General features: G+C 45.1%; 2 protein-coding genes and 1 long non-coding RNA gene across 3 annotated transcripts; 2 read left to right on the top strand and 1 right to left on the bottom strand.

Moving 5' to 3' along the window:
• Positions 1-810: 810 nt before the first annotated feature.
• Positions 811-1,432, bottom strand: LOC108167200 (uncharacterized). Its single transcript, XR_001777558.2, has 2 exons — positions 1,305-1,432; positions 811-1,030 (listed from the first exon to the last, which is right to left on the bottom strand). It is a non-coding gene; the product is annotated as an uncharacterized LOC108167200 (long non-coding RNA).
• LOC103480954 (ceramide-1-phosphate transfer protein-like) lies at positions 1,324-5,724 on the top strand. Its single transcript, XM_008436165.3, has 6 exons — positions 1,324-1,464; positions 2,167-2,231; positions 2,350-2,534; positions 3,257-3,416; positions 3,495-3,691; positions 4,873-5,724. The coding sequence occupies exons 1-6, from the start codon at positions 1,371-1,373 to the stop codon at positions 5,099-5,101; spliced, it is 930 nt and encodes a 309-aa protein (XP_008434387.1). The 5' UTR covers positions 1,324-1,370; the 3' UTR covers positions 5,102-5,724.
• A 2,831-nt stretch (positions 5,725-8,555) lies between these two features.
• LOC108167184 (uncharacterized) lies at positions 8,556-16,743 on the top strand. Its single transcript, XM_081599824.1, has 7 exons — positions 8,556-8,936; positions 10,895-11,024; positions 12,218-12,302; positions 12,605-12,705; positions 12,820-12,922; positions 12,996-13,099; positions 14,233-16,743. The coding sequence occupies exons 1-7, from the start codon at positions 8,708-8,710 to the stop codon at positions 15,392-15,394; spliced, it is 1,914 nt and encodes a 637-aa protein (XP_081455950.1). The 5' UTR covers positions 8,556-8,707; the 3' UTR covers positions 15,395-16,743.
• Positions 16,744-25,677: the final 8,934 nt, after the last annotated feature.

Below are 25,677 nucleotides of genomic sequence, written 5' to 3'. Positions count from 1 at the left end.
TAGTCAAGACCACCGAGACCAAGACCAGCTACGTGACAATAAAATTAACTTTTACCTATCAAAATTGCTCCTCAAATTGATCTGAAAGATCCACATTCCCATAAAACACCTAGATATTAAATACTTAGAGCTGAAATGAATTTAATCAGTAAAGATCAGTCCAGAAGAATCAGATTGTTCCTGAATGTCATATCACTATATTGCACTTTGGTCACAGCGTTGTCCCATATATGCGACACCTCAGTCAAAACCTCCACACAGTAATTCAGCGCATGCGTGACAACTGTTTTTCATCGCAGATGCAACATGTGTCTCTGTACAGCTAGCTTAGCTAGCATCACGTCCACAGATCTTACCTTTCTTTAAGCTATCCTTTTAAAGTGACGCTAAAAGTTGGACGGAGTCCCAACCGTCCGTGAAAGCGAAGCGCTGCTGATTTTACATGTCGCCATATCAATGATTTATGCAGCTATTATCGATTAGACAGACATCTTCTTCCGCTCAGAGGAAACCACTGCGCATGTCTGGAGCTCCGCGTGCGAGTAAAGGTGGAGCCGATGGGTGACAACAGACACTACGTCACGTTATTGCTGGGATTTTACGGCGCCATCTTAAATCCCTGAACTTCACATTTTAACGGAAGAAAAGCGCAACGAGACTTGGATGTAACGAGTAACGCGAGAGTTTGTAGAAATGTAGTGAAGTAGAAAGTACAGATACTTACTGTAAAATGTAGTGGAGTAAAAGTAGAAAGTAGCCATTATTAAATCTACTTAAGTAAAGTACAGATACACGAAAACTGTACTAAAATACAATATTAGCTGTAATCATAGCTAAGATTTTATTTAGCCGTGTTTCAGTACATGTGTACATGGAAACAAGGAGGTTCTGTTTTCATTTTTCTGTTTTCCTTTACGAGTTTAAGACAGCAGCTCCGTTTCAAGGTGTTTTCTTAGGTTTGTCCACAGGGGGCGCCGGAGTCTCTGATGCAAACAAGTTTCTGCGCTCATTGAAGTCTTCGTTACTCTGCCTGTTTATAGAGTTAATAAGGTTAAAAACCTTCAAAGTGAGTGATCAGAGTTATGCACAGAAAAACATGATTTATTTATTTTATCCGATAACCTGGAATTAAGACAATAAAATCCCATCCCTGCTTCTCCCAGTCAGTTTGTCTCAGATCAGATCAGTTCAATCTGCTCTGAACTCCAGAACGAGAATCTCCCACATTCCCCACAGCGTGACCGCGTGTTTGCTTGAGATAAACCAGGCGAAGAGGACAAAGGTCAAGTTCAAAGGTCACCCACAGGTGTGTGTTAGCGTCCAGGAAGCATGTGAAGCAGCGACGGCGTCCACTCGGGCTCTGAGGACGGATGATGGTTCCCCTCAGGCGGACGCTGCTGCTCCGCTACCTGCTGCTGTCCACGGCGCTCGCTCTCCTCCTCTTCCTCACCTCCTTCTGGCTCCGTAAGTTTCCCTCGTCACGCCGGCCGCTCCGCCATGTTGGCTCCGCCTACTGCCAGCGGCATTTAAAGAGACACGCCGGGTTGTGATGAGAAAGAAAACCCCGAGGTCTTACAGGGCCGGTCCAGGCCTTTTTGGGGCCCTAAGCAGATTTCCATTCGGGGCCCCACATACCAACATGTCAGATGCTTCATCATTTCTGAGCTGCTCTTTCTGTGTAGCATTCCTGCTATCATTATTTTTTAAAGTTTTTTAAAGTTCGTCTTAAAACCCATTTATTTTACTTGGCTTTTAACTCCTGCGGGATCTAGTTTTAGAGTGTATGTTTTTTGTTTTTAAACTGTAAGAGGTTTTTATTTTTTTTATTATGCTGTGTTTTAATGTACAGCACTTTGTATCAGCTGTGGTTGTTTTAAAGTGCTTTATAAATAAAGTTGGTATGGTATGGTATGGTATCATTAGCATAATGTAGCTTACATTGCTACTGTGATTAATGATTTTCACCTTATTATTTGGGATTTGAAATATTACTTTAGCAAAACATCAACAAAGTTTCTAATTGAAACACAGCAATTGCTTTTCTGGCTGTTTTTCTTTCTTAAGATTAAGACGCAAAAACGTGCTTTTTTATAAACGTCCAACTAAATTTATTGATAACCTGTTATTTCTGGTAACCAGTGATTTGATTTCTTCCTGTTTGTTCAGCTCAGGGTGAACAGAGAGGCTGCGGCTCAGTGTGGCAGCCATGTTTGACGTATCACATCCAGACGGTACGACTGACATATTCACACATGGTGGTGGTGAATCAAGTAAAATGAACTACAGCAAAAACAAACGTAAAGAACATGATAAACGTTTTAGAGTAACTGTTAGCTAACTTTTTTGTAGCCTCTAGCCCCGCCCATCGTGGATGAGAGGGCGGAGTCAGACGAAGCCCCGCCCCTTGTCAAAGATTGTCCTGGACAGACGTTTCAGGCCCGGGAGCTGCTGCGGTTTCTCCGGTCCAGCCTGGCTGAGGACGACGAGGACGTCCTGCTGGAGCCGTACCTGCTCAGCTGGGACCAGCTGCTCAAGTAAACAAGATTTATGTGTTTAAAGGTCTGAAGACCAAAACCACAGACACATTTATACAATAACAGCTTCTGAAAAACTTATTGAACTTTCTAGAATCCTATCAAGTACCTTTCTGTCTGTATACTTTCTGGAAAGTACCTGGTACTTTCTCAGAACTTCAAGATGCAGGTTTTTGTTGATTGTTTTAAACTTGTAAAAACGGAAACTATAAAACTGAAACCATAAATGAAAGTTTTTTTCCGAAGAATCACTTCCTGAAGCGCAAAGCGGACAGGAAGGTGTGTAATTACAGAAATGAACCTGCTGGGGGCGTCGTGTTGTGTTGTTGACACGGTTGAATTTAGCTTCCATTAAGTACCATGTACTTAATGGTACCATTAAGTACTTCCATGGTACTTAATGGTACCATGGAAGTACTTAATGATACTTAAAGGAAGTACCATTAAGTACATGGTACTTAATGGAAGTACCATTAAGTACTTCCATGGTACTTAATGGTACCATGGAAGTACCATTAATGCTATGGTACTACTATGCTTAGCATAGTGCTAATACTTAGCACTATAGCATTAACTATAGCATTAACTATAGTGCTAATGCTAAACATTAGCACTATAGCTAATGTTTAGCATTTTAGCTATAGTGTATGATTAGCACGACTAGCATTTAGCTAGCAGTGTCCACCAATAGCATGAACTAGCCTTATTCTTTTCATTCTCAGCTTCATGGAGTCTCTCGGAACGATGGTCAGCTTCTTTTCTCAGAAAGTGAGAGAAAAGACGGAACTGATCCGACAGCTCTCGCTGAAACGCAGCTCAGAGTCTCGGTCAGCCGGTTCCTCTGGACTACAAACCCCAGCAGCATTCGGATTGAAAACCGGGGTGAGACCTGCCGTTCCCGTCTTCAACATGTCAGAACTTCCTTCCCAGACACGTTTACTGAGATCACTTCCTGCACAGGCGTATCGATCCGTTCGATCCATGGTGGAGGCGGAGCTGCAGGCCGGAACGGTCAGCTTCTCCCGCCGTACGGACTCAGGCTGCCGGACGCTGCTGCGGCTGCACCGCTCGCTGCTCTGGCTGAAGCTGATGCTGGAGGGTTTGTCTGAGGGTCCAGACGCTGAGGGACGATTCAAAACGCCCGGAGAGCTCAGCAGGTAACGGACTGTTGTTACCCAGGATCATCTTCTGAGCACTTAAATGGTCATTTCCAAACAACCTAGTTCTCATGTGACGTCACACTTCCGTGTGATGGGTAATTTTCTCGAACCTTCATTAAAAGAACCACAGAAAACATATATGAATTTTATGACCAAGCTTTTGCAAAAGGAGACTCAGCAAGCTGCTCCTCCAAGCCGTTCACTGAGCGTCTGAAGACCTTTGGTTACAGCTTGTCTTTTATTATCAAGCAGAAACAGGGAGGATAGCTAAAGAAGACAACAGAGACAAATTATTACTGCAAATAGGCAGTTTCTAAAATAGGGAGTATTCCGGTTGATAAGAAGGCACCTGTGGAAACGTAATTTAAGGTCTGAGAAACACACAGTTAACTGTTTCACATGAAGACACAGGCAGATGGGGCCTCCAGGTCACACAGAATGAAGAGAACACTTTAAACTGAACATTAGACTGAATATGAACTAAAGTAATAACAAAATGATAATACCAAAAAATCTCTAACACCGTGAGCTTTTGACAGTCACATAGACAGTTGCTATGACAACAGTAAACTAGCCACAAGCTTAGAATTAGCTCTCGTCTCGTTCCCATCTAACTCACAATATACATGATGTATGAGTACTCTACCCACGTCTGTGTAATACTAAGATACATATCAGTGATATTTTCTGTAGTACTTGCAGGCCAAGTAGCAAAATTAGCTTAGCTAACGTAGCTTTGCTAGCTAAGACGGGCATGTAGCCTACGTGTTTGCTGCTACATGTTCTGACTCTGCCAGTCACCAGAACCTTGTTATTCACCTGAAGTGTTCGTACATCCGTCACACAGGTGGTTAAACTTTGATTGTTTGCAGCCATAGACTTTCAGGTGAAGCTCCTCCGTGGGGTTCGCACTCTTCCTGTTCACTAGTAGTTAATTATATCTTAGTATGAGTTCTTCTCCTCCATGTTTTCCATTCTCCGTCTCATTTGGGTCGATCCCAACAGCAGCCATTTTGTTGGTTAAGAGTTTCCACATATCTTCTTTCTGTTGGTCTCGACGCCATGGGTCCGCTATGCATTGCGTATGCGCTTGTCTACCAAGATGGCGCAGATCACTTTCTGTCCAGGCTTGTAGGAACTATGTATTTGTCTCATATTCAGTTGTTTCCTTCACCCAGAGACGCCTACAAGGTGGCGTTGGCCCCCCACCATCCCTGGATGCTCCGCCAGGCCGCAGAGATAGTCTTCCTCGCTCTTCCTGACAGAGAGTACTTCCTGCAGCTGGTGTGTGTGCAGAAACAGGAAGAGGCGACGCCCGTGCTGCGCATCATCATCCACGCGCTCTCGGTGGTCCACACACGGACTCAACGCCTCCTGGCGAAGTACAACATGTTGGAGCTGCCCTGAACAGGAGAACCCTGTGAGAAGGTGGATACTGCAAAATATATCTATCAGTTTGTGTTAGAGGTTATTTATATTAGTTATTAAAGGAATAAAACATCACAAGACAGAAAATTGTATCTCAGTCAATAATTGAGACCAAACAGGAGGAAAACCGACTCATACAGTAGAACAATAGAAGAAACAATAAACAATAGAAGAAACAATAAACAATAGAAGAAACAATAAACAGTAGAACAATAGAAGAAACAATAAACAGAACAATAGAAGAAACAATAAACAATAGAAGAAACAATAAACAATAGAAGAAACAATAAACAATAAACAATAGAAGAAACAATAAACAATAGAAGAAACAATAAACAATAGAAGAAACAATAAACAGTAGAACAATAGAAGAAACAATAAACAGAACAATAGAATAAACAATAGAATAAACAATAAACAATAGAATAAATAATAAACAGTATAAGAAACAATAAACAGTATAAGAAACAATAAACAATAGAAGAAACAATAAACAATAGAAGAAACAATAAACAATAGAAGAAACAATAAACAATAGAAGAAACAATAAACAGTAGAACAATAGAAGAAACAATAAACAGAACAATAGAATAAACAATAGAATAAACAATAGAATAAATAATAAACAGTATAAGAAACAATAAACAGTATAAGAAACAATAAACAATAGAAGAAACAATAAACAATAGAAGAAACAATAAACAATAGAAGAAACAATAAACAATAGAAGAAACAATAAACAATAGAAGAAACAATAAACAATAGAAGAAACAATAAACAATAGAAGAAACAATAGAATAAACAATAAACAATAGAAGAAACAATAGAAGAAACAATGAACAATATAAGTTTCTGACTCTTCCACCAGTCAAGTTTTTCCAGACCTGTTAGTCTCATCACAGAACTGAAGCAGCTCTGGTCACTGAGGATCATTTCTCTGATGATGGACTTGTGTCCGTTCTGGTTCTGACTCAGCACTCCAAGGAAACAGGAAACGGATGTTTCCAAGGTTTAATTTGTTCTAGTTAAAGTAAATCTTCCTCACATTCATGCAGTAATAAAAATCCTGGTCCTGAACCGAGTGCCTCATGAGCTCAGGTCCAGAAACCAGACGGCTAATCCCAACTTAGCTGCCCTGCAGTCCCCGTTTTAAAATAAATCTCCGTCGGTGTGCAAAGCTGAACATTTCTCATTTATTCACAGGAATGAAAACATAATTCTCAGATCAAATCGTTCACAACAGAATAAATTCAACGCTGCGTCTCAGGGGCGTCTTATTCTGTTGACTTTCTAACAGATGATGAGTTTCTGCATGTTGTAAAATGTAAGAGTGAAATAAAATACTTTCTCATATTACAAGTTATTTGAGCCTCTTTTCATCGATCCATGTGAATGAATGAATGAATGAATGAATGAATGAATGAATGAATGAATCTTCCAGCTGAACGCTGGCAGAACCAGATTTAGTCCAGACAGTGGCTCGGTTCTGGTTCTGTTAGTGTTCAGAACTCCATTTGAACAGATATTTCAAAGGTTTAATTTGTTCTTGTTAAAGATAAATATTTCTTATGTACATGCAATATTAGAAAGGATAGAAATTCTGGTGTTCAGTTTAGATTGATAATCCCATTTCCGCTGCCTTACAGTTCTGTTTAGAAAACAAATCACATCAGAGCTGAACATTTATTTACAGGAATGATAATCGTTAATCCAGTGGTTCTTAACCTTTGAGGAACCGAACCCACCAGTTTCATATGCGCCTTCACTGAACCCTTCAGTAGTGATAAATAAAATATGATTTCCCAACTAGAGTCTGGTTGGGTCACCCCATGATCACCAAGTCTTCTTAAAGGTAGAGTCTCTGAGATCAGTTCTTCAAACTATAGTCAGTGTTTTCAGCAAAGTTGGTCTGACTGTCCAGGAACGACCCAAAGTATTTAAAATCTGCCACAGTTTCAACAGGTTGACCATCGAGAGAAACTGGAACCACTTTAAGGTCTTTAGATCATTTAATTAGCTCTACATTCTTAAGAAAATGAAAAATTAATAATAAATAATAAAGACTTTGTGGTATTCTGATTTAGTAATGTAATTATATTAGTTGTGTTACCACCCCCACGCCACTAGAGGCAGTACCAACCCCGAAAAGATGCGACTAAGCAGCAGATTTAGAAGTTCACTGAAAGCTACAGAATTTGGTAAAAACTGTGAGCTTTGCTGAAGTAAATAAAGACACAAGTTCAAATCCATGCTGAGAGGAGCTCCTTCAATCAGGGCTCCTCCGCAGCTCTGATTGGCTAAGCAATGTAACCTGATCCTCTGATTGGCTAAGCAATGTAATGTGATCCTCTGATTGGCTAAGCAATGTAACCTGATCCTCTGATTGGCTAAGCAATGTAACCTGATCCTCTGATTGGCTAAGCAATGTAACCTGATCCTCTGATTGGCTAAGCAATGTAACGTGATCCTCTGATTGGCTAAGCAATGTAACGTGATCCTCTGCAGCAAGTGATGGCGAAGCGGGGCGTCATCACGACTTTACACAGGTGTGTCTTTACCTCCGCAGCATCGAACCCCTGAGACCGACTCACCGAACCCCTGGGGTTCGATCGAACCAGGTTAATCCCATATTGGTTTAGAGAAGTTTCTCCAGCCTGATCCGAGCCAAACTGCTACTTGACAGGCTGTTAGCTGGGATTAGCAAACCAGCCAATCCTGGAGCAAAGCTGACTTTCCTTGCCACTGATTGGCTGAATCCCGACGGAGCGGCAATAAGGACAGTAGAACCAAGACTGTTTTGCATTAATGCACGTAAAAAATGTTCGAACTGTTAAAATGAGATATTATAAGAGTTTTTAGTGAAAGGCAGCTCAAGTATTCTGATATTTTAATGACTTGATGGTGGTTCTGGTCCCAAACCCGGGTCATTTAACATCAAAATATAATTAAGTTTAAAAATAAATATCTGCTCAAAATTATTTTTCAGATTCAAGTTTGTTTTTCAGTTTCAGGTTTTTTTCTTCTTCTTAAACTTCATAGCACCATGCAATTCTTTGTTGCCACGGTTACACATCATAGCTGTCTCAAAGTAAAAAAATAAATAAAAATAAGAACCACAGTAAATAATGGACTAAATTCAACGATTAAAAAAGTGACAATTAAGTCCAAAAAAGAAAAAAAAAAGAAATCAGAACTAACAGAGTTAGAGAAAGTTCTATAAACACTAAGAATAAATAAGTTATTTTATTTTAAGATCAAAAACTTGAATCTTTGTATTGAGGTAACAATGTTTCTTCTTCTTGAGCCCAAAACTGTTTATGGAATAATTCAGAATTATTGGTGATATTAAGTTCTGTCTTGTTCTGTTTTTTTTTATGTATAAATACCCGTAAGTAAAAGGAAAAACACGTTTTTTATGTAAGGTGAGGTGATGGACGCGGCCAGCAGGAGGCGGCAGAGAGATCCGCTCCAATTAAATTCCGAAGAAGAAGAAGGAGAGTCTTCCGTTTCCAGGGACAACAACAGGAAGTAGGCGTGTAGGGAGCAACGTGGGGAAGATTTGGATCCAAACAGGGAGAAGCCGGGATGTTTTACTGCAGCAGCAGCGGTTCCGATCCACTCAACATGTCTAAAAGCGACTTCCTGAGAGGAATCATCACCGAGAAGCTGAGCGCCGCCGCCCGGGAGATCCTAGCGGCGGTGGAGCGGACCGTAGCCGGGTACGAGCAGGAGGCGTCGGGCTTCAGACGGGAGATCGACCGCCAGAGGAGGCAGCTGGAGCTGCTGCAGCCGCAGGTCAAGCTGCACAGCGGAGGTCAGTGGCGGACAGGAGATAAATATTAAAAACTGACATTGTTCAAACAGAAGTGTTGAGTTAAAAAGCAAACAAATAAAAATAAACCCCCGACTTTTTATTAAATATTCAGACTTGCTTTTTCTGTTCACACTAAACTTCCCATTAACTTCCTGAGCTATCACGCTTAATTAAAATGTTGCTTCACAGAAAGTCTGGAATTTTTCCCATTTTCTGGGATTGTCTCCGGTTGAATTTCATCCTAGCCAATCAGCGACCAGAAGCAGAAGTTGTGATCTATGACGTAACGTTGTAATTCGTCTGCCTGTAGCTTTAGCAATGGCAGCAGAAGAAGTGAATGAAGCCCTTAAGTCCTTGTTGGTCAGGCCTCCAAATGCTGAATTAACAGCCGCATTGTTCAGCTCTTTTTTTCCCAGTGGAAGATGGTTGTTTACAGCTCAGGTAACTTCCGGTAAGCTTCATAGCAGGTGACTGGGAATTACATACCTCATAGGCAGATGGAAAAACAAGGCCACGCCTCCAGGGGGCAGTCGTTTCTCAGCACAGATCCTAAAAAGCAAACAGTGTTTCTCAGTTCTGGTCCTCAGGCCCCCTGATCTGCATGTTTTAGGTGTTTCCCTTCTGCCACACCTGGGATTGAATCTGTGGGTGATCAACAGGCTTCTGCAGCTCACATCAGACCTCTTCTGAGGTTGTTCCTGTATACAGGCACAACTAAAACATGCAGAGCAGGGAGCCTGAGGACTGGAATCGAGAAGCGCTGCTGTAGGGAAAGGAGCTGGTTTCTAACAGGCGACTTCAGAGATGTTGCATATAATGTCGTACTTTTGGTGGTTCCTTCCATGAGGTGACCACATTGCCCCTTCGTCATCCCAGCAGCTGCGTGCACACAGACTTGGCAGAGGGTTTTTTTCTTGGATTGTCTATTAGAGATTTTTTGGTATTAACATTTTGTTATTACTTTAGTTCATATTCAGTCTAATGTTCAGTTTAAAGTGTTCTCTTCATTCTGTGTGACCTGGAGGCCCCATCTGCCTGTGACTTCATGTGAAACAGTTAACTGTGTGTTTCTCAGACCTTAAATTACGTTTCCACAGGTGCCTTCTTATCAACCGGAATACTCCCTATTTTAGAAACTGCCTATTTGCAGTAATAATTTATCTCTGCTGTCTTCTTTAGCTATCCTCCCTGTTTCTGCTTGATAATAAAAGACAAGCTGTAACCAAAGGTCTTCAGACACTCAGTGAACGGCTTGGAGGAGCAGCTTGCTGAGTCTCCTTTTGCAAAAGCTTGGTCATAAAATTCATATACGTTGTCTGTAGATCTTTTAATGAAGGTTCGAGAAAAATACCCATCATTGTCCTTTACTCCTTTGATTCAAAACTGCATCACCAAAATACATGGACAGACATTACAGTTATACCTAAATTATTCTTACTGCTTATCAGTTACATTTACTTGCTCTTGAGTAAAATTGAGAGTGACTTCTATGGAAGAGAATTAGGGCCTTTAATCTCAGAATTGTGACTTTAATTGTGTAATTCCCACTTCGACCACTTCTAACTGTAACCATAGTAGGAGTGGTAGATGGATTAACCAGTGTTTATAGTGTTCATTCACTCATTTGACTGTGTTCACAACAAAACAGGTTTGATGCTAATCAGCATCATTAGTCCAAAAGGGGGTAAAAAGATATTTTCACTCCAGCAGAGTTTCTGCTTATTCAAAAGTTAATAAGCAGAAACTAGAGATACATTAATTAATTAATTAATCATCCAGAGTTCAGAATCAGGCCAATACTGAAAAATCTTTTTTTTGTTTTAATTTCCTAACTTTTGTTGGATTCAAAACTACAACAGCTACAGAAGAACATGTTGTCATTGAATCTGATGAGTTAAATCCGTAAAATGATCAAAATGGGTAGAATGCAGCTGTTCAGACTCTATTGCTGTGTCCAGATGTGGAGGCAGCTGAGAGACACAGACTGACTGGGAACCACTGTGATGATGAAGAGGAGGAAGATCCAGCAGCAATCTCCAAGCTGATCCAAGAAGACCTGAAGGACCCAGATTATGAAACGCCGCCAAGGTAACGGCTGTGCAAATAAATTAATAGTTTATTCTGATAGTGTTGCAGTTTTATTCTGGTAATACGACTTTAATCTTCTAGTTGAAAATGAATTATAACCTGGCTGTAAATCTTCATCATAGAGTTGACCTGAATTCAAAACCTGTCAAACAAGATGGCCGCCCTGGGCGTGCTGACATCACTCTGAAAACAAATCCAGATTTCCCAAAAATTTTATCTTCAAAAACCAAATAGTTGATGGATGAGATCGTTTTATCGCCGGCCTGCAGCCAATCGGGTCGTTTTATCGCCCGGCCTGCAGCCAATCGGGTCGTTTTATCCAGCCAATCAGGTCATACTATCGCCCGGCCTGCAGTCAATCAGGTCATACTATCGCCCGGCCTGCAGCCAATCAGGTCGTTTTATCGCCCGGCCTGCAGCCAATCAGGTCGTTTTATCCAGCCAATCAGGTCGTTTTATCCAGCCAATCAGGTCGTTTTATCGCCCGGCCTGCAGCCAATCAGGTCGTTTTATCCAGCCAATCAGGTCGTTTTATCGCCCGGCCTGCAGCCAATCAGGTCGTTTTATCCAGCCAATCGGGTCGTTTTATCGCCCGGCCTGCAGCCAATCGGGTCGTTTTATCGCCCGGCCTGCAGCCAATCGGGTCGTTTTATCGCCGGCCTGCAGCCAATCAGGTCGTTTTATCCAGCCAATCAGGTCATACTATCGCCCGGCCTGCAGTCAATCAGGTCATACTATCGCCCGGCCTGCAGCCAATCAGGTCGTTTTATCGCCCGGCCTGCAGCCAATCAGGTCGTTTTATCCAGCCAATCAGGTCGTTTTATCCAGCCAATCAGGTCGTTTTATCCAGCCAATCAGGTCGTTTTATCCAGCCAATCAGGTCGTTTTATCCAGCCAATCGGGTCGTTTTATCGCCCGGCCTGCAGCCAATCAGGTCGTTTTATCGCCCGGCCTGCAGCCAATCAGGTCGTTTTATCCAGCCAATCAGGTCGTTTTATCCAGCCAATCAGGTCGTTTTATCGCCCGGCCTGCAGCCAATCGGGTCGTTTTATCGCCCGGCCTGCAGCCAATCGGGTCGTTTTATCGCCCGGCCTGCAGCCAATCGGGTCGTTTTATCGCCCGGCCTGCAGCCAATCGGGTCGTTTTATCGCCGGCCTGCAGCCAATCAGAGCTGACCTGCTGTCTTTTTGTAGGTCCTGTTTCTCCAGAGTCCAGACCGCCAGAAGGAGGAAAAGAACCGGTCAAACTCGGGTCAGCGACTCTCAGAACCACCTGAAGGTAAACGCAGCTCGGTTCTTCTCAAACTGGATTTTAGACCAAATTTAAAATGTTTTCATGGATTGTAAACAATCATAAACTAAAAAGAGTTTGGCTGTTCTGATTTGACTCGATTCATCTTGTTTATAATTCATAAACACAGTTCAGTTTAAAAGTTTAGAGCTGGAAATGAATCACTGTTCATCTGGTTTCTGTTGATAACTCTGCACAGTGTTGGTACCGGCTGGTACTGAACCTCAGGTATCTGTGTTCTGTGAACTGCACCTCGTCCAGTTGGTCATTTCTGAGCTCGTCTGTTTCAGAAACCGCAGGTAAAGATGGAGGCTGGTCAGCATCTCCCCTCTGAGTCTGCAGCTACCGACCCGGTGGTTCTGAAGAGCGATGAAACCGGGCTCCATACGAGGTGACTACATTCGTTAGAAAGCAGCTAAAGTCCAAAGGAGAGCTCTGTCGGAACCGCAGAAAGCCCGGATGGTTTCAGATCCGTTAGCTACTGAAACACGTTCTCCATTTGCAGCTTTGTTGGCGCCGTCGACGGGTCCATCAGCTCAGCGGACCAACACCAGGAGCAGGAAGCCGATCAGAGCAACACGGTCGCCATGGAAACCCAGGTCTGCTGGGTGAGTGCTGCGGACGAAGCGAAGTTCTGGGTCCGGGTTCTTGTTTGTTGATTTGCACTCGGATCTGTTTCAGAACCAAGTGGTGAAGGTGGAGGTGAAGCAGGAAGAAGGTTCTGTGGCTCAGCTCACGTTGGATCCTGATCCAACCGACAACGACCAATCAGAACCACGAACCAGGTAACATGATTCACACACGGCCTGTTTCTAATCAAACTACAGGGTGAGAACTGCTAGCTAGAAGGTTACTCATGCTAACCCTAAAGCACTAACCATAAACATTAGTTTTGCTCACGCTAAAGTGCTAAACCAAAATGCTATTTAGCAAAGGCTAATGCTAAAGCTAAAAACAATGTTGAACTGCAGAGTTACACTATTCTATCTTTAACTTCCTGCCAATGAGTTGACCAGTTGTGTCTTGTCATGTAACACTTAGCATGCTAATAGCATCCGTTTGGCTAACCACCGTCGACCAATCATGCTTTGTCGTATATATTTTCTCTTGGGAAGCTTTATTCAACCAAAACTTTGCAAAACAGCAAAGTAAGTTTATGCTTTACAATTTATCCAGAAAAATTTATGTATGGGAAGCCAAGTGTGCTAAAAGTTTGTAAAGTTAACAAAAAAGTTAAAGCACTAAGCTAAAAATTAGCTCCGCTAGTAGCGCATTAGCAAACTCCAGTTTAGCTAGAAAGTCTGGTTTGTTTGGGGAGGTGTGAATGCATATGTGAACGCCAAGTGGACCCGAGACCGCTCCAAAAGCGGGAAGTGGACTACACCGCAGTGCATTCTGGGTAAACGCCACCAAAACAGAGATGACTCATGATCTTTTACCAGAGAGAAATCTTCCATCTGCTAAAATCTGACTCAATTTTTGTTTACATTTTATAAAGAAAGTTGTGCCCAGCTTCTTCAGAGAATTTTGTGTAATTTCCTTCAGAGGTTCTTGGTGCAGCGCCCCCACAGGTGAGGAGGGGAACAAGTTGCTCAAAGAGTTTGGTTGGTTTGACTCAGAGCAGAGAGAAAGAGAACCACAGCAGCTGGAGAGGAACAAATGTTGCTACTTTGGTTCCCAATAGAACTGAAACTATCAGAACTGAGACTATCAGGTGTGAAAACATCCATAGAAACAGGACAAAAGGTTTTTGGGGAATTGCGACCCCAAATGCCAGAAGAGTTCAATCATAGCCACAGGTAGACAGATATTTAAAGAAGAGTGGCAAAAGTAAATGAGGTGGATTATCAGAGCTTCTCAACAACTGCAGCATTTCAGCAGGTCTACAAGATAGTTTAAATATTTCCCTTGTTTGCAGCTCTCCTGAAGGTGAATCAGATCCCAGAGGAGACGCTCTGTCCGTCAGCTCTACGTCCGAACTCGACGACCTGGAATCGGACGATGACTCCAGCGACTCCAGCAGTGACACGGACGAGTCTTTAGACGAATCTGTCAACAATAATCAGGACGTTGAGCCGAAGACGCGGAGGAAAACCGACAAGCTGACGTGCAGAGTGTGTGGGAGTTGGTACAGGCAGCTGGGAAGTCTGATCAGCCACATCTGGAATCACGTCAACGAGCCTCATGGCGTCTGCGGCGTCTGTGGAGAGAAGTTTGAGTCCGTGGAAGCGTTAAAGCAACACCTCCCAAGTCACAAAAAGGGCTACAGCTGCTGGATTTGTGGGAAGTACCTGCTGTCCAGCGTCACCCTCAACCGCCACATCGCCAAGCATGTCACAGACGGGCCGATGAATCAGGTGGCGGAGACTCGGATTAAATGCAACGTTTGCAGCAAGACCTTCTCCACCACGTCAGCCTTGAACGGGCATAGCCGGGTCCACTTGGAGAAACGACCTGCTAGGTGCCATCTTTGTCCAAAATCGTTTGATATGAAGTCGGATCTTGTGGCCCACGGCGGCGTATACGGCAACGCCTCGACAGGAACCCTGGGCTACACATGCAAACTCTGCGGGAAGACCTTCGCGCTGGAAACCTCCCTGAAGACGCACGAGAAAACCCACGCAACGAGTGACTGCCCATTCACCTGCCAAATCTGCCACAAGACTTTCCAAACCTACCAGAACCTGATGAACCACACGAAGACTCACGGCACTGACGGCTCGTTTGTTTGCAGCCTGTGCAACATGAGCTTCCTGTCCAAAGACACGCTGAAGGTCCACATGATCGTCCACTCCAACGAGACGCCATACAAGTGCTCACAGTGCGGGCGCTGCTTCAAACGGTTGGCCTACCTGGTCAACCACATCAAGATGCACTCAGCCATCCAGCAGTGTGTCTGCACCATCTGTGGCCAGGTGAGTAACGGACTGGAGGCCCTGGAGGACCACATGAGGATCCACACCGGAGAGATCCCCGTAGAACAGAACCTTCACCTCGATCCGTGGTATGAAAACACGCCGGAGGAACCACAGGGAGGTTCACTGATGTCTGGAGGACAAGAGAGCCACAGTATCATTTAAACCTGCTTTAAACCATCATCCTGCACACTGCGGGAAAACATTCACACTGGAAACCTAATTGGTGGCGCATGAGAAGGTCCGTGACATGAAAAGACGCCAGAGAAACCATAGGGATGTTCACTGATGTCTGGAGGACAAGAGAGCCACAGTATCATTTAAACCTGCTTTAAACCATCATCCTGCACACTGCGGGAAAACATTCACACTGGAAACCTAATTGGTGGCGCATGAGAAGGTCCGTGACATGAAAAGACGCCAGAGAAACCATAGGGATGTTCACTGATGTCTGGAGGACAAGAGAGCCACAGTATCATTTAAACCTGCTTTAAACCATCATCCTGCACACTGCGGGAAAACATTCACACTGGAAACCTAATTGGTGGCGCATGAGAAGGTCCGTGACATGAAAAGACGCCAGAGAAACCATAGGGATGTTCACTGATGTCTGGAGGACAAGAGAGCCACAGTATCATTTAAACCTGCTTTAAACCATCATCCTGCACACTGCGGGAAAACATTCACATTGGAAACCTCACTGGTGGCGCATGAGAAGATCCGTGATATGAAAAGACGCCGGAGGAACCATAGGGATGTTCACTGATGTCTGCAGGACAAGAGAGCCACAGTATCATTTAAACCATCATCCTGCACACTGCGGGAAACATTCACACTGGAAACCTCACTGGTGGCGCATGAGAAGATCCGTGACATGAAAAGGCACCAGAGAAACCATAGGGATGTTCACTCTGAGAGCCACAGCAGGGTGAACCCTGACAACCTAAACACTGCAGTATATGGTGCGGCATTGGTCGGTGCAGTTTGGTTCTGTTTTTGTCTATTTCCATTGTAAAATCTGGCGATAGAACCGACCCTGGACCCTTTTCTGTTGTAGGACAACGGTAAAGTATGATTAGGGTGGAGCTACTGGCGTCCATTGATTGGGGGACAGTGACATTTTGTCCCCGAACCAATGGAGGATATTACTACTTGCTGCTGTTGCAGTAGCAAGGCGCCACGCCCAAGAAGAGTACAATTAGCGGTAGAAATGCTCTCCTGGTGAACACGCCGGTCCTAAAAGTAGCGTACGACCCGACCCGCGCCGCTCGCTGCTCCACCACTCTGTGCAGAACAAATTGAACGAGTTTTCCTATCTGTTCAAATTCTACATGCAATGTTTGCTGATTATCTTGATGCGCATTAGGGACGGGCGTTTATCGTATTGTTTTTCATACAGTGAAAAAGATAAGAAATTGGATTTGACGTGTTGATAAAACCTCTAAAGCTGCGTTGTTTTAAATTTTCTATATTTTCAGCATTGATACGTTTCAATAAATTCGAGAAAAGATTAATTGTTTCTGTGTGCAATTAATCCCAGTGGTGACCTGATGAAGCCGGTTTAAAATCAGATGATTTATTGGCCGTTTTGTGTTTGTGGGGTTGTGATTGGACAACACACACACACACACAGACACACACACACACACACACACAGCTTTTCCAGCCGACTCTCCCCTTCATCCATTTGATCCTCCTCATCCTCATTCCCAGGTCGTTTCTCCATTGCTTTCTATTTCAATGAACTCTTGATTAAAATCTACGGAGTGCTATGGGTGACAAAATTATATAAAAATAAATAAAATAAGTCTACCACTAAATAATTAAATGTATTAGAAAATTATTAAATGATTAGATTTTCCACAAACATCTAAAAAAAATGGTTGGACAGTATATTTTATAACAGCTCTCTCACTGGGGCCATGAAATAGAAATAGAGTGAAATAAATATATTTATGTAAATTTTCTTTAAAAAAAATTTATTTCAAATAATTATTTAAAAAGGTAAATATTTTTACTGGACATTTAATTATTTAATTGCATATGTAAAAATGTTATATTAATATAATTTAATGAGTGGTAAATTTAATTATGTAATGATTTTAATCATTGTATAACTTACACATATTTCATGGTACGTTGAACTTTGTCAGCTCTGACCCTCCATACATTTGAACGTTAATTAAAATGACTGTTCTTGGGCTGAGCTAGCGCTGTAGCTAGCAGGCCATTTACAATGTGACCAGGATTCCTCTGAAGGAGGTTTTAATTGTTTTGAGAAAAAACAAAAAGAAAAATGTTTTATTCCCCGATGTTTGGCAGCTGGAATTTAAAAGTCGTCAAGAATTTCTAGTGATTAATTTAATTTGTCAGGCACTACGGATAAATAAAGCCAACTATCGTTGTTAAATGATGTCACCAGGTCCGAGTTCTGCGCCCTGCGGTTCTCCGTGACTAACTGTAGGGCAGCTGAAGGAACTGGGACAGCGCTCCAGTGATCAACTGTTTTATTTCTTTTTGTCATTACAAGTTAATTATTACATGTAAAAGTCTGATAGGAATAAAGTCATGAATTTAAGGTATCAGTTCAGGTTTCTGACGGGTCCAGAACCGGCTCTCCTTCCATCTCGTGGCTCTGGGCCGGGTCCAGAACCGGCTCTCCTTCCATCTCGTGGCTCAGGGACGGGTCCAGAACCGGCTCTCCTTCCATCTCGTGGCTCTGGGACGGGTCCAGAACCGGCTCTCCTTCCATCTCGTGGCTCTGGGACGGGTCCAGAGCCGGGTTTTCGTACATGCCTTGAGTCTGGGTCGGGTCCAGGTTTCCCTCCGTGGGGTGACTCTTCATGTGCGTTTTCAGACAGTGGCTCTGGGTGAAGGCCCGGTCGCAGACGCTGCACTTGTAGGGCTTGTCTCCGTTGTGGGTCCGCATGTGGACCTTCAGGTGTTCCCGTCGGGAGCACTCCTTCCCACACTCGCCGCACACAAACCTCCTGATGCCCATGTGGATCTTGATGTGGCTGTCCAGGTTGGCCTTCTGCTTGAAGCGGCGGCCGCACTCCGAGCACTCGTACGGCGCCTCGTCGGAGTGGATCCTCATGTGCTTCTTCAGGTCGCACTTGAACCAGAAGCCCTTGGTGCAGACGGCGCAGACGAACGGCCGGACGCTGCTGTGGGTCTTCAGGTGAGCCATCAGCGTTCCCTTCCACAGGAACGTCCGGCAGCAGACGTGGCACAGGAACGTCCGGTCCCTCTCCGTGTGCGTCTTGGCGTGGACCTTCAGCGAACCCTCCAGCTTGAAGCGCTTCCCGCAGACGTCGCAGGCGTACTGCTTGTCGTCGGAGTGGGTCAGGCGGTGCTGGGTCATGGCGCGGCGAAGCCGGAACGACCTGTTGCAGACGTCGCAGACGTGCTTTTCCTTGACCGTGTGCAGCTTTTTGTGGGACACGAGGTGCGACTCCAAGCCGAAGGTCTTGAGGCAGACGTCACACTTGTGCGGCTTGTCCTCCACATGCAGCCACTGGTGGTAGTTGAGGGAGGCCATGTTGGTGAAGGTTTTGCTGCAGACGCCGCATCGGAACCGACTCTGTCCGGTGTGCTTCGCCTCGTGGAGGTTGAGGCTCTGGACGGACACGAACGTCTTCCCGCAGTGCTGGCAGCTGTGGACCTTCTGGTGGTTTCGAAGATGCTCCTTTAGCTCGTCTGCAGACTCGAACTTCTCTCCGCAGGCGCCGCAGACGCCCTGCGGGTCGCCTGCGTGGTTCCAGACGTGGCTGATCAAACTGCCCAGCTGCCTGTACCAGGCGCCGCACACCATACAGGACCTCTTGCTCTCAAAGGTCATCTGCGTCGCCCTTTTCTCCTTCCGCTTCCTCGGCCTTTTGGCGGTCTGTGGTTCGGGATCAGGCCTCCAGTCGTCGTCTTCAGCCTCCAGGCCTGGGTCGGCTTCCTCACTACCGTCAGCAGGGCTGCAGAGGCAACAACAAAAACAAACATATTTGAAATCAGGGCTTCCCACATAGCTGGATACCGCTCTGCTCCAACAGATGAATGAATCAGATGCCATCCAGTCTGGCAAAGGTGAGACATGTGCAGCAGGTTGACCTCAGTTCCTGGCAGCTGACACCAGGTTGCACAGCTAGGCGGCATCTGACACCGAAAAGCTGCAGGCCAGTGTTTTGGTATCAGCTGCCAGCTGCTGTTTTGGGAAGCGCTGATGTCGGTTTGCAGAAAACGTGCCAGTTATGCTGCCTGTTAGTGAATAATTATATTTGAAATGATGATGTTTTTGGTATTAATCTGTAAGAACTGGAATATTATCACTGGATTTGCTTGATGGAAAGTGGCACCTGGTGTCCGCTGCCACACAAACGGTGGGCGGCGGACACCAGGTGCCACAGCTGGGCTTCCGGCTTCTTCTGGTGCAGAATTATGACTCGTGTCTCACATTAATGACGTAAAAGTCAGAAAAAAGCAACAATCTCCGCTCAGACTGCAGACATTCCCACATGTGGAGCAGCTGGTGGAATCAATCTTCAGGATGCAAAAGAAACTCGGCCTCAAGAGGAAGTTGGGTTTTAGCTGTAAGAGGAAGTTTTCCACTTTCGAAGAGTTTCTGCAGTGACGAAACTGTCACGACTAATGCAGCTTCAGAAAGTTTCTCATCGTGACGATTTCCCCACATCCAAACTGGTCAGACATGCAGAGTTACTGGCATGTAGCGTCCGGATAAACTGGACGTTTGATTTCCAACCGATGACTGCGAGCAGGCAGCTCAGTGCAGCTGTGGTTCATAATGCCGACAGAAACCTAACTTCTTTGTCTGACAGAAGCTTCCAGGGAATCGATCAGATAAAAACATCTGTGTTTCAGTTCACGGCGTAGTTATGAGTGGATGAACTGAGCCGCTGAGCTCTGACTGGACCTGGAACTGAACGCTGGTATCAGTCGTTTACCAGGAATGAAGGTCGGTTTTGTCTCTCTTCATCGCCGCAGCGTCGGATGAAGATGGATCCTCGCTTTCCTGAAAGAAAACGTTCACAAATTGAATGAAGCTTCACGTTTTCCTGACTCAAACTGAACTTTTTATTTCAAAATTAAACAATTTAGGTAAACAGTCAGTTTCCTCCCTCACTTATTGGTCCAGATTTATTTAAAAATCTGTTTAAAAATGGTGAAAATCGGCCGACATATCGTAAATTTAGCGTTCAGTTTGTTTTTTAAGGGGAATTAAAACATGGAGCTGAATGAGTGAAAAGTATGATGGATTATTTAAACAGAGAAAAAAGTTAAGAGAATAAAATTCTAATATTGCCAGAATAATTGTAATAATACAGAAAGAATTAGAAAATTAGCAGAATAAAGTCGCAAAGTTATGAAAAAATCGCAGAGTTACAAGAACAGAGTCGGAAAGTTACGAGAATAAAGTTGTAAATCATGAGAATAAGGTCGTATTAAAGAGAGAACCCAGTGGGGGCTGTTTGGACCGGGTCGGTTCTGGTCGGACCTTCAGCCGGATGTAGAGCGTCGGGTTCCCGCCTGAACGGTGGCCGCAGCAGATCTGCTCCGGCGTCAGGCTCTGCGCCGCCAGCGGCTGCAGCCGCCGGTTCTTGGCGGCGATGAAGACGTCGAAGGGCCGTCCGTCCGCCAGCAGGGGGCAGCGTGAGCGCAGCAGGTCCAGGAAGCCCAGCTCCGACAGCCCGCGGGGGCACTGCAGGTCCAGAACCGCGCTGCGCTGAAACACTGACAGCAGCACAGCGTTCATCAGCACAGCTCCCAGCATGCACTGGGAGACAGCAGGGCTCCCAGCATGCACTGGGAGACAGCAGAGCTCCCAGCATGCACTGGGAGACAGCACAGCTCCCAGCATGCACTGGGAGACACCAGGACTCCCAGCATGCACTGGGAGACAGCACAGCTCCCAGCATGCACTGGGAGACAGCAGCACTGGGAGACACCAGCATGCACTGGGAGACAGCAGGGCTCCCAGCATGCACTGGGAGACAGCAGGACTCCCAGCATGCACTGGGAGACAGCAGCACTGGGAGACACCAGCATGCACTGGGAGACAGCAGGGCTCCCAGGATTCACTGGGAGACAGCAGGACTCCCAGCATGCACTGGGAGACAGCAGCACTGGGAGACACCAGCATGCACTGGGAGACAGCAGGGCTCCCAGGATTCACTGGGAGACAGCACAGCTCCCAGCATGCACTGGGAGACAGCAGCACTGGGAGACACCAGCATGCACTGGGAGACAGCAGGGCTCCCAGCATGCACTGGGAGACAGCAGGACTCCCAGCATGCACTGGGAGACAGCAGCACTGGGAGACACCAGCATGCACTGGGAGACAGCAGGGCTCCCAGGATTCACTGGAGACAGCAGAACTCCCAGCATGCACTGGGAGACAGCAGAACTCCCAGCATGCACTGGGAGACAGCAGGACTCCCAGCATGCACTGGGAGATAGCAGGGCTCCCAGGATTCACTGGGAGATAGCAGCACTGGGAGACACCAGCATGCACTGGGAGACAGCAGAACTCCCAGCATGCACTGGGAGACAGCAGAACTCCCAGCATGCACTGGGAGACAGCAGGACTCCCAGCATGCACTGGGAGATAGCAGGGCTCCCAGGATTCACTGGGAGATAGCAGCACTGGGAGACACCAGCATGCACTGGGAGACAGCAGGGCTCCCAGCATGCACTGGGAGACAGCAGGACTCCCAGCATGCACTGGGAGACAGCAGCACTGGGAGACAGCAGAGCTCCCAGCATGCACTGGGAGACAGCACAGCTCCCAGCATGCACTGGGAGAGCTGGTTCTGGGCTCTCACCGGCCTTGGACAGGACTCTGGTCCGGGAATCCTCCAGGATCCGGACCCGTAGCGCCAGGTGGTCCGCTGAGCCACTGAGCCGAGGTCTGCCGGGCCGCCGGCCTCCAGGATGACCTCTGACCCGAGTCGACCTGCAGCGGGACGACAGCAGGTGAGCTCTGATTGGCCGGAGGGGTCAGAGGTCAAAGGCGGGTTAAACTTTTGGACACTTTAAAATCAGATAATCTGTGGAAATATATTTTTTTTAGCTTCTACAAACAGCAGAACTAAAAACGACCAATCAGATTGAGGAGGCGGGGAAACGTTATGACATCATCAACAAGAGCCTTTGCTTTATTACAGACTCACTATTTGACCAGTTCTTGTTGTTTTGTTGGACCAGCCCGGTTCTGGTTCTGTTACCTTGACGGGATCTCGTAGTCCGGGTCCGTCAGGTCTTCTTGTTTCAGCCAGGAGGCGTTTACTGGCTCTTCATCGCCACCATCGCCTTCATCATTCAGCAGCAGACCCTCCGCTCCATCCACACCTGAGCCCAGCAGTTGGTCTGATTGGCTGGAGGTTCTGGTTCTGGTTCTGGTTCTGCGTGAACCAGTTTCCAGGCCAGTCCTACCTGCGAGCTGCTGCTGCTCCTCTTCCTCAACGACGACCTCCACTTCCTGGGTCGGCACATCTGGGCCGCAGCAGACGAGGCGGAGACACAGAACCAGAGTGAAACTAAGTCAACGTGTTTTTACTGCAGTAAAAGTAAAATTTGTTAAAAATCGACTCAAGGACAAAACGTTACATCATCACATGGACCAAAATATAAAATGCAAATTTATTGCATGATAAAGACGTAGAGGCTCAATAATTACTTTAAAAAATATATATTTCAAGGTATTTTCCCATGTTATCAGGTAACTAGTGTGTTTTGTTAATATTATGAAATAATTAATTTACAACAATTTCTTGCTGAAAAGTAAAATTTAAGTTGGTTAAGATAAAAACTGGACAAAAAACTTGGTAAAATTTGGTGTTTTTGCAAGATTTTGCTTCAGAAAGAGCAGCGATAAAGAAGTGCATTGATGGAGATTTTATGTTATTATCCTTTTGTTGTTACTTTAGTTCATATTCAGTCTAATGTCAGTCAGTTTAAAGTTTTCTCTTCTTTAGTGTAACTGACCTGGAGGTCACAGCTGCCTGTTCATCTTCATGTGAAACAGTTTGACCGGGATTTGAACCGGGCTCAGATCAGATATCACATCTGGAACTGGGTTGCTGGTTGTTTAGGTGAAATGGCACGTCGGGTGTCACCACTTTATGGAGGAATTTAAAGGTGCTAAACTCATGAATTAAGAGACGATACACAAAACTCCATTCTCTCCGGCTCACTGACAACCAGGAAGACATTTAATGCACATCTGCGGAATCACATATTACATTTTCATCATCTCATTTCATCGTCTCAGAATCCAAAATGTCTTGTCTTCTGCTTCTGGCTTTGAGCATTTATACCGCTTTCAGTCTGCTGTAGTGTATTGGAAACCGTCTGACCAATGGCGTTCTGAATCTGGCTTCTGGCTCTGTTTTACACTGAGTGTGTGTTGGAAGTTCAGAGAATTCTGGGCCGACCTCATGGAAGTTAAATCTGCTCCCTCAGGAGGACCATTAGTCAGACTGTTAGTTCTTATCTGTCCAAACAGAGACTCTGGCTGAGTCCCTTGCCTGCCAGGAATGTCTCGTACAACACCTTATTTGGTGTTGAACCAGCACAACGTAACACATTCCTTTTCAGTAAAACACATCTTAATGTGAATTAACACAACTTTTAACTATTAACATAATTATATTCCTCAACATTTTATGACCTCTGCTGTGTTTCCTCTGCTGTCTATCTTGCCTATCCTCCGTCTTTGTTGCTTGATAATAAAAGACGAGCTGAACCCAAAGATCTTCAGACGCTCTGAACGGCTCGGAGGAGCAGCTGACAGAGTTTTTCTCCTTTTGCAAAAGCTTGGTCATAAAATTCATACACGTTGTCTGTGGTTCTTTTATGTAGGTTCTAGAAAAATACCTATCATGCATGTTTTCTCCAAAAAGCAAGTGAAGTAAATGTAGCCAGTTCCTCTCGGACTCAGTGATGATCAGAATCCCAGCTGCTCTGAACCAGTAAACCCACCAGCTGCGACTGGTTTCCACTGACCTGCCTGCTGGTGGCTGACCAGCAGCAGCTCCAGCTGCCTCCTCTGGCCGTCGACGTCCCGCCCGAAGCTCGCCTCGTCCTCCTGGTTCCAGGCCGCGGTCCCCTCCACCGCCGCCAGCACGTCTCTGGCCGCCCGTCTCAGCAGCTCCGTGATCATCGCTCTCAGATTGTAGAACTTGGACACGGCGAGTCGCTTCCTGAAATAAAAAAAACGGGAAACCCGACACTGGAAGTGAGAAGAACTTCCTATGAGTTCATCTGAGTTAATCACATGAGAAACTGAAATGAGCTCAATAACTTACATTCTGACATTTTTTTTTAAAGGAGAATTTTATTTACAGACGTCAGAATCAATTTTATTTCTGGTTTTTCTGATATTTAAAATATCTTCCAGTTCCAGTGTTCAGTATTCTTCCAGTTTATTGGTCTTGCAGAGGGAGAACTTGCATCATTATGCCACTTTATCAATAGATAAATGAAAAATGGTCTAAAATAATAATATCATTTATGGCAGTAATTACTAGGACAACTAATCCTAGTAATTACATGACAGAACGTTCTAGTAGAAAACAAACATCTCTTCGTAGCAGAGAGATTTATTTAAATGTCTTGGGAATATAAACAGCTAAACATCGAGGCACTGGGCCAGGAGTACTTTCTGTGCTAAAACTAAAAATAGAGAACATAAGGTTTATGCTAGCTGTAGTTAAAATAAAGATTTAGCCCTGAAACACTAAACCAGAGAAAAAACAAGATGGCGGCTCTGGCTACTGGCAGAGATAAAGTGGAGTTACTACCGTCTCAAACATGAAGGGCTCAGCCCATTAAAACCAGTTACCTTGGTGGTTTCCCATAATGTTTGTCCTGCAGGTGTTCCTGGTTTAGCCTGAAGGTCGTTGTTGGCTCCGCCCCTTCATCAGAGAGGCTCCCAGGTCGACTGCGACTCTCAGCCGCCTCACCTGAAAACAGCAGCAGAGTTCTGATCTGACATGATCCAGTACCTCCAGTCTGGTTCTGGTTCTGGTTCCTACCGCTGGGCTGCTGCTCCTCTTCCTCACCGCCTTCCTCCTCCTGGCTCTCCAGATCTGGGATCGGCTTGTTGGCTTTTCAGGCAGAAACAAGCAAAACCTGATCAGCATCTGACAATCTTCTCAAAATGAAGCTAAAAATGGATAAAATAATTTATGGAACGTGAAAATTAAACATGGCTGCACAGTGGCGCAGTTGGTAGAGCTGTTGCCTTGCAGCAAGAAGGTTCTGGGTTCGATTCCCGGCCCCGGTCTTTCTGCATGGAGTCTCCATGTTCTCCCTGTGCATGGTGGGTTTTCTCCAGGTACTCCGGTTTCCTCCCTCAGTCCAAAAACATGACTGTCAGGTTAATTGGTCTCTCTAAATTGCCCCTAGGTGTGAGTGTGTGTGTGTGTGTGTGCATGGTT

This window comes from Poecilia reticulata, chromosome 18 (assembly GCF_904066995.2).
Source record: "Poecilia reticulata chromosome 18, P_reticulata-male-v2, whole genome shotgun sequence".
In the NCBI taxonomy this organism is placed as follows: Eukaryota; Metazoa; Chordata; class Actinopteri; order Cyprinodontiformes; family Poeciliidae; genus Poecilia; species Poecilia reticulata.
The sequence above is the reverse complement of the archived record's forward strand: the minus strand, read 5'-3'. Positions and strand labels throughout refer to the sequence as shown.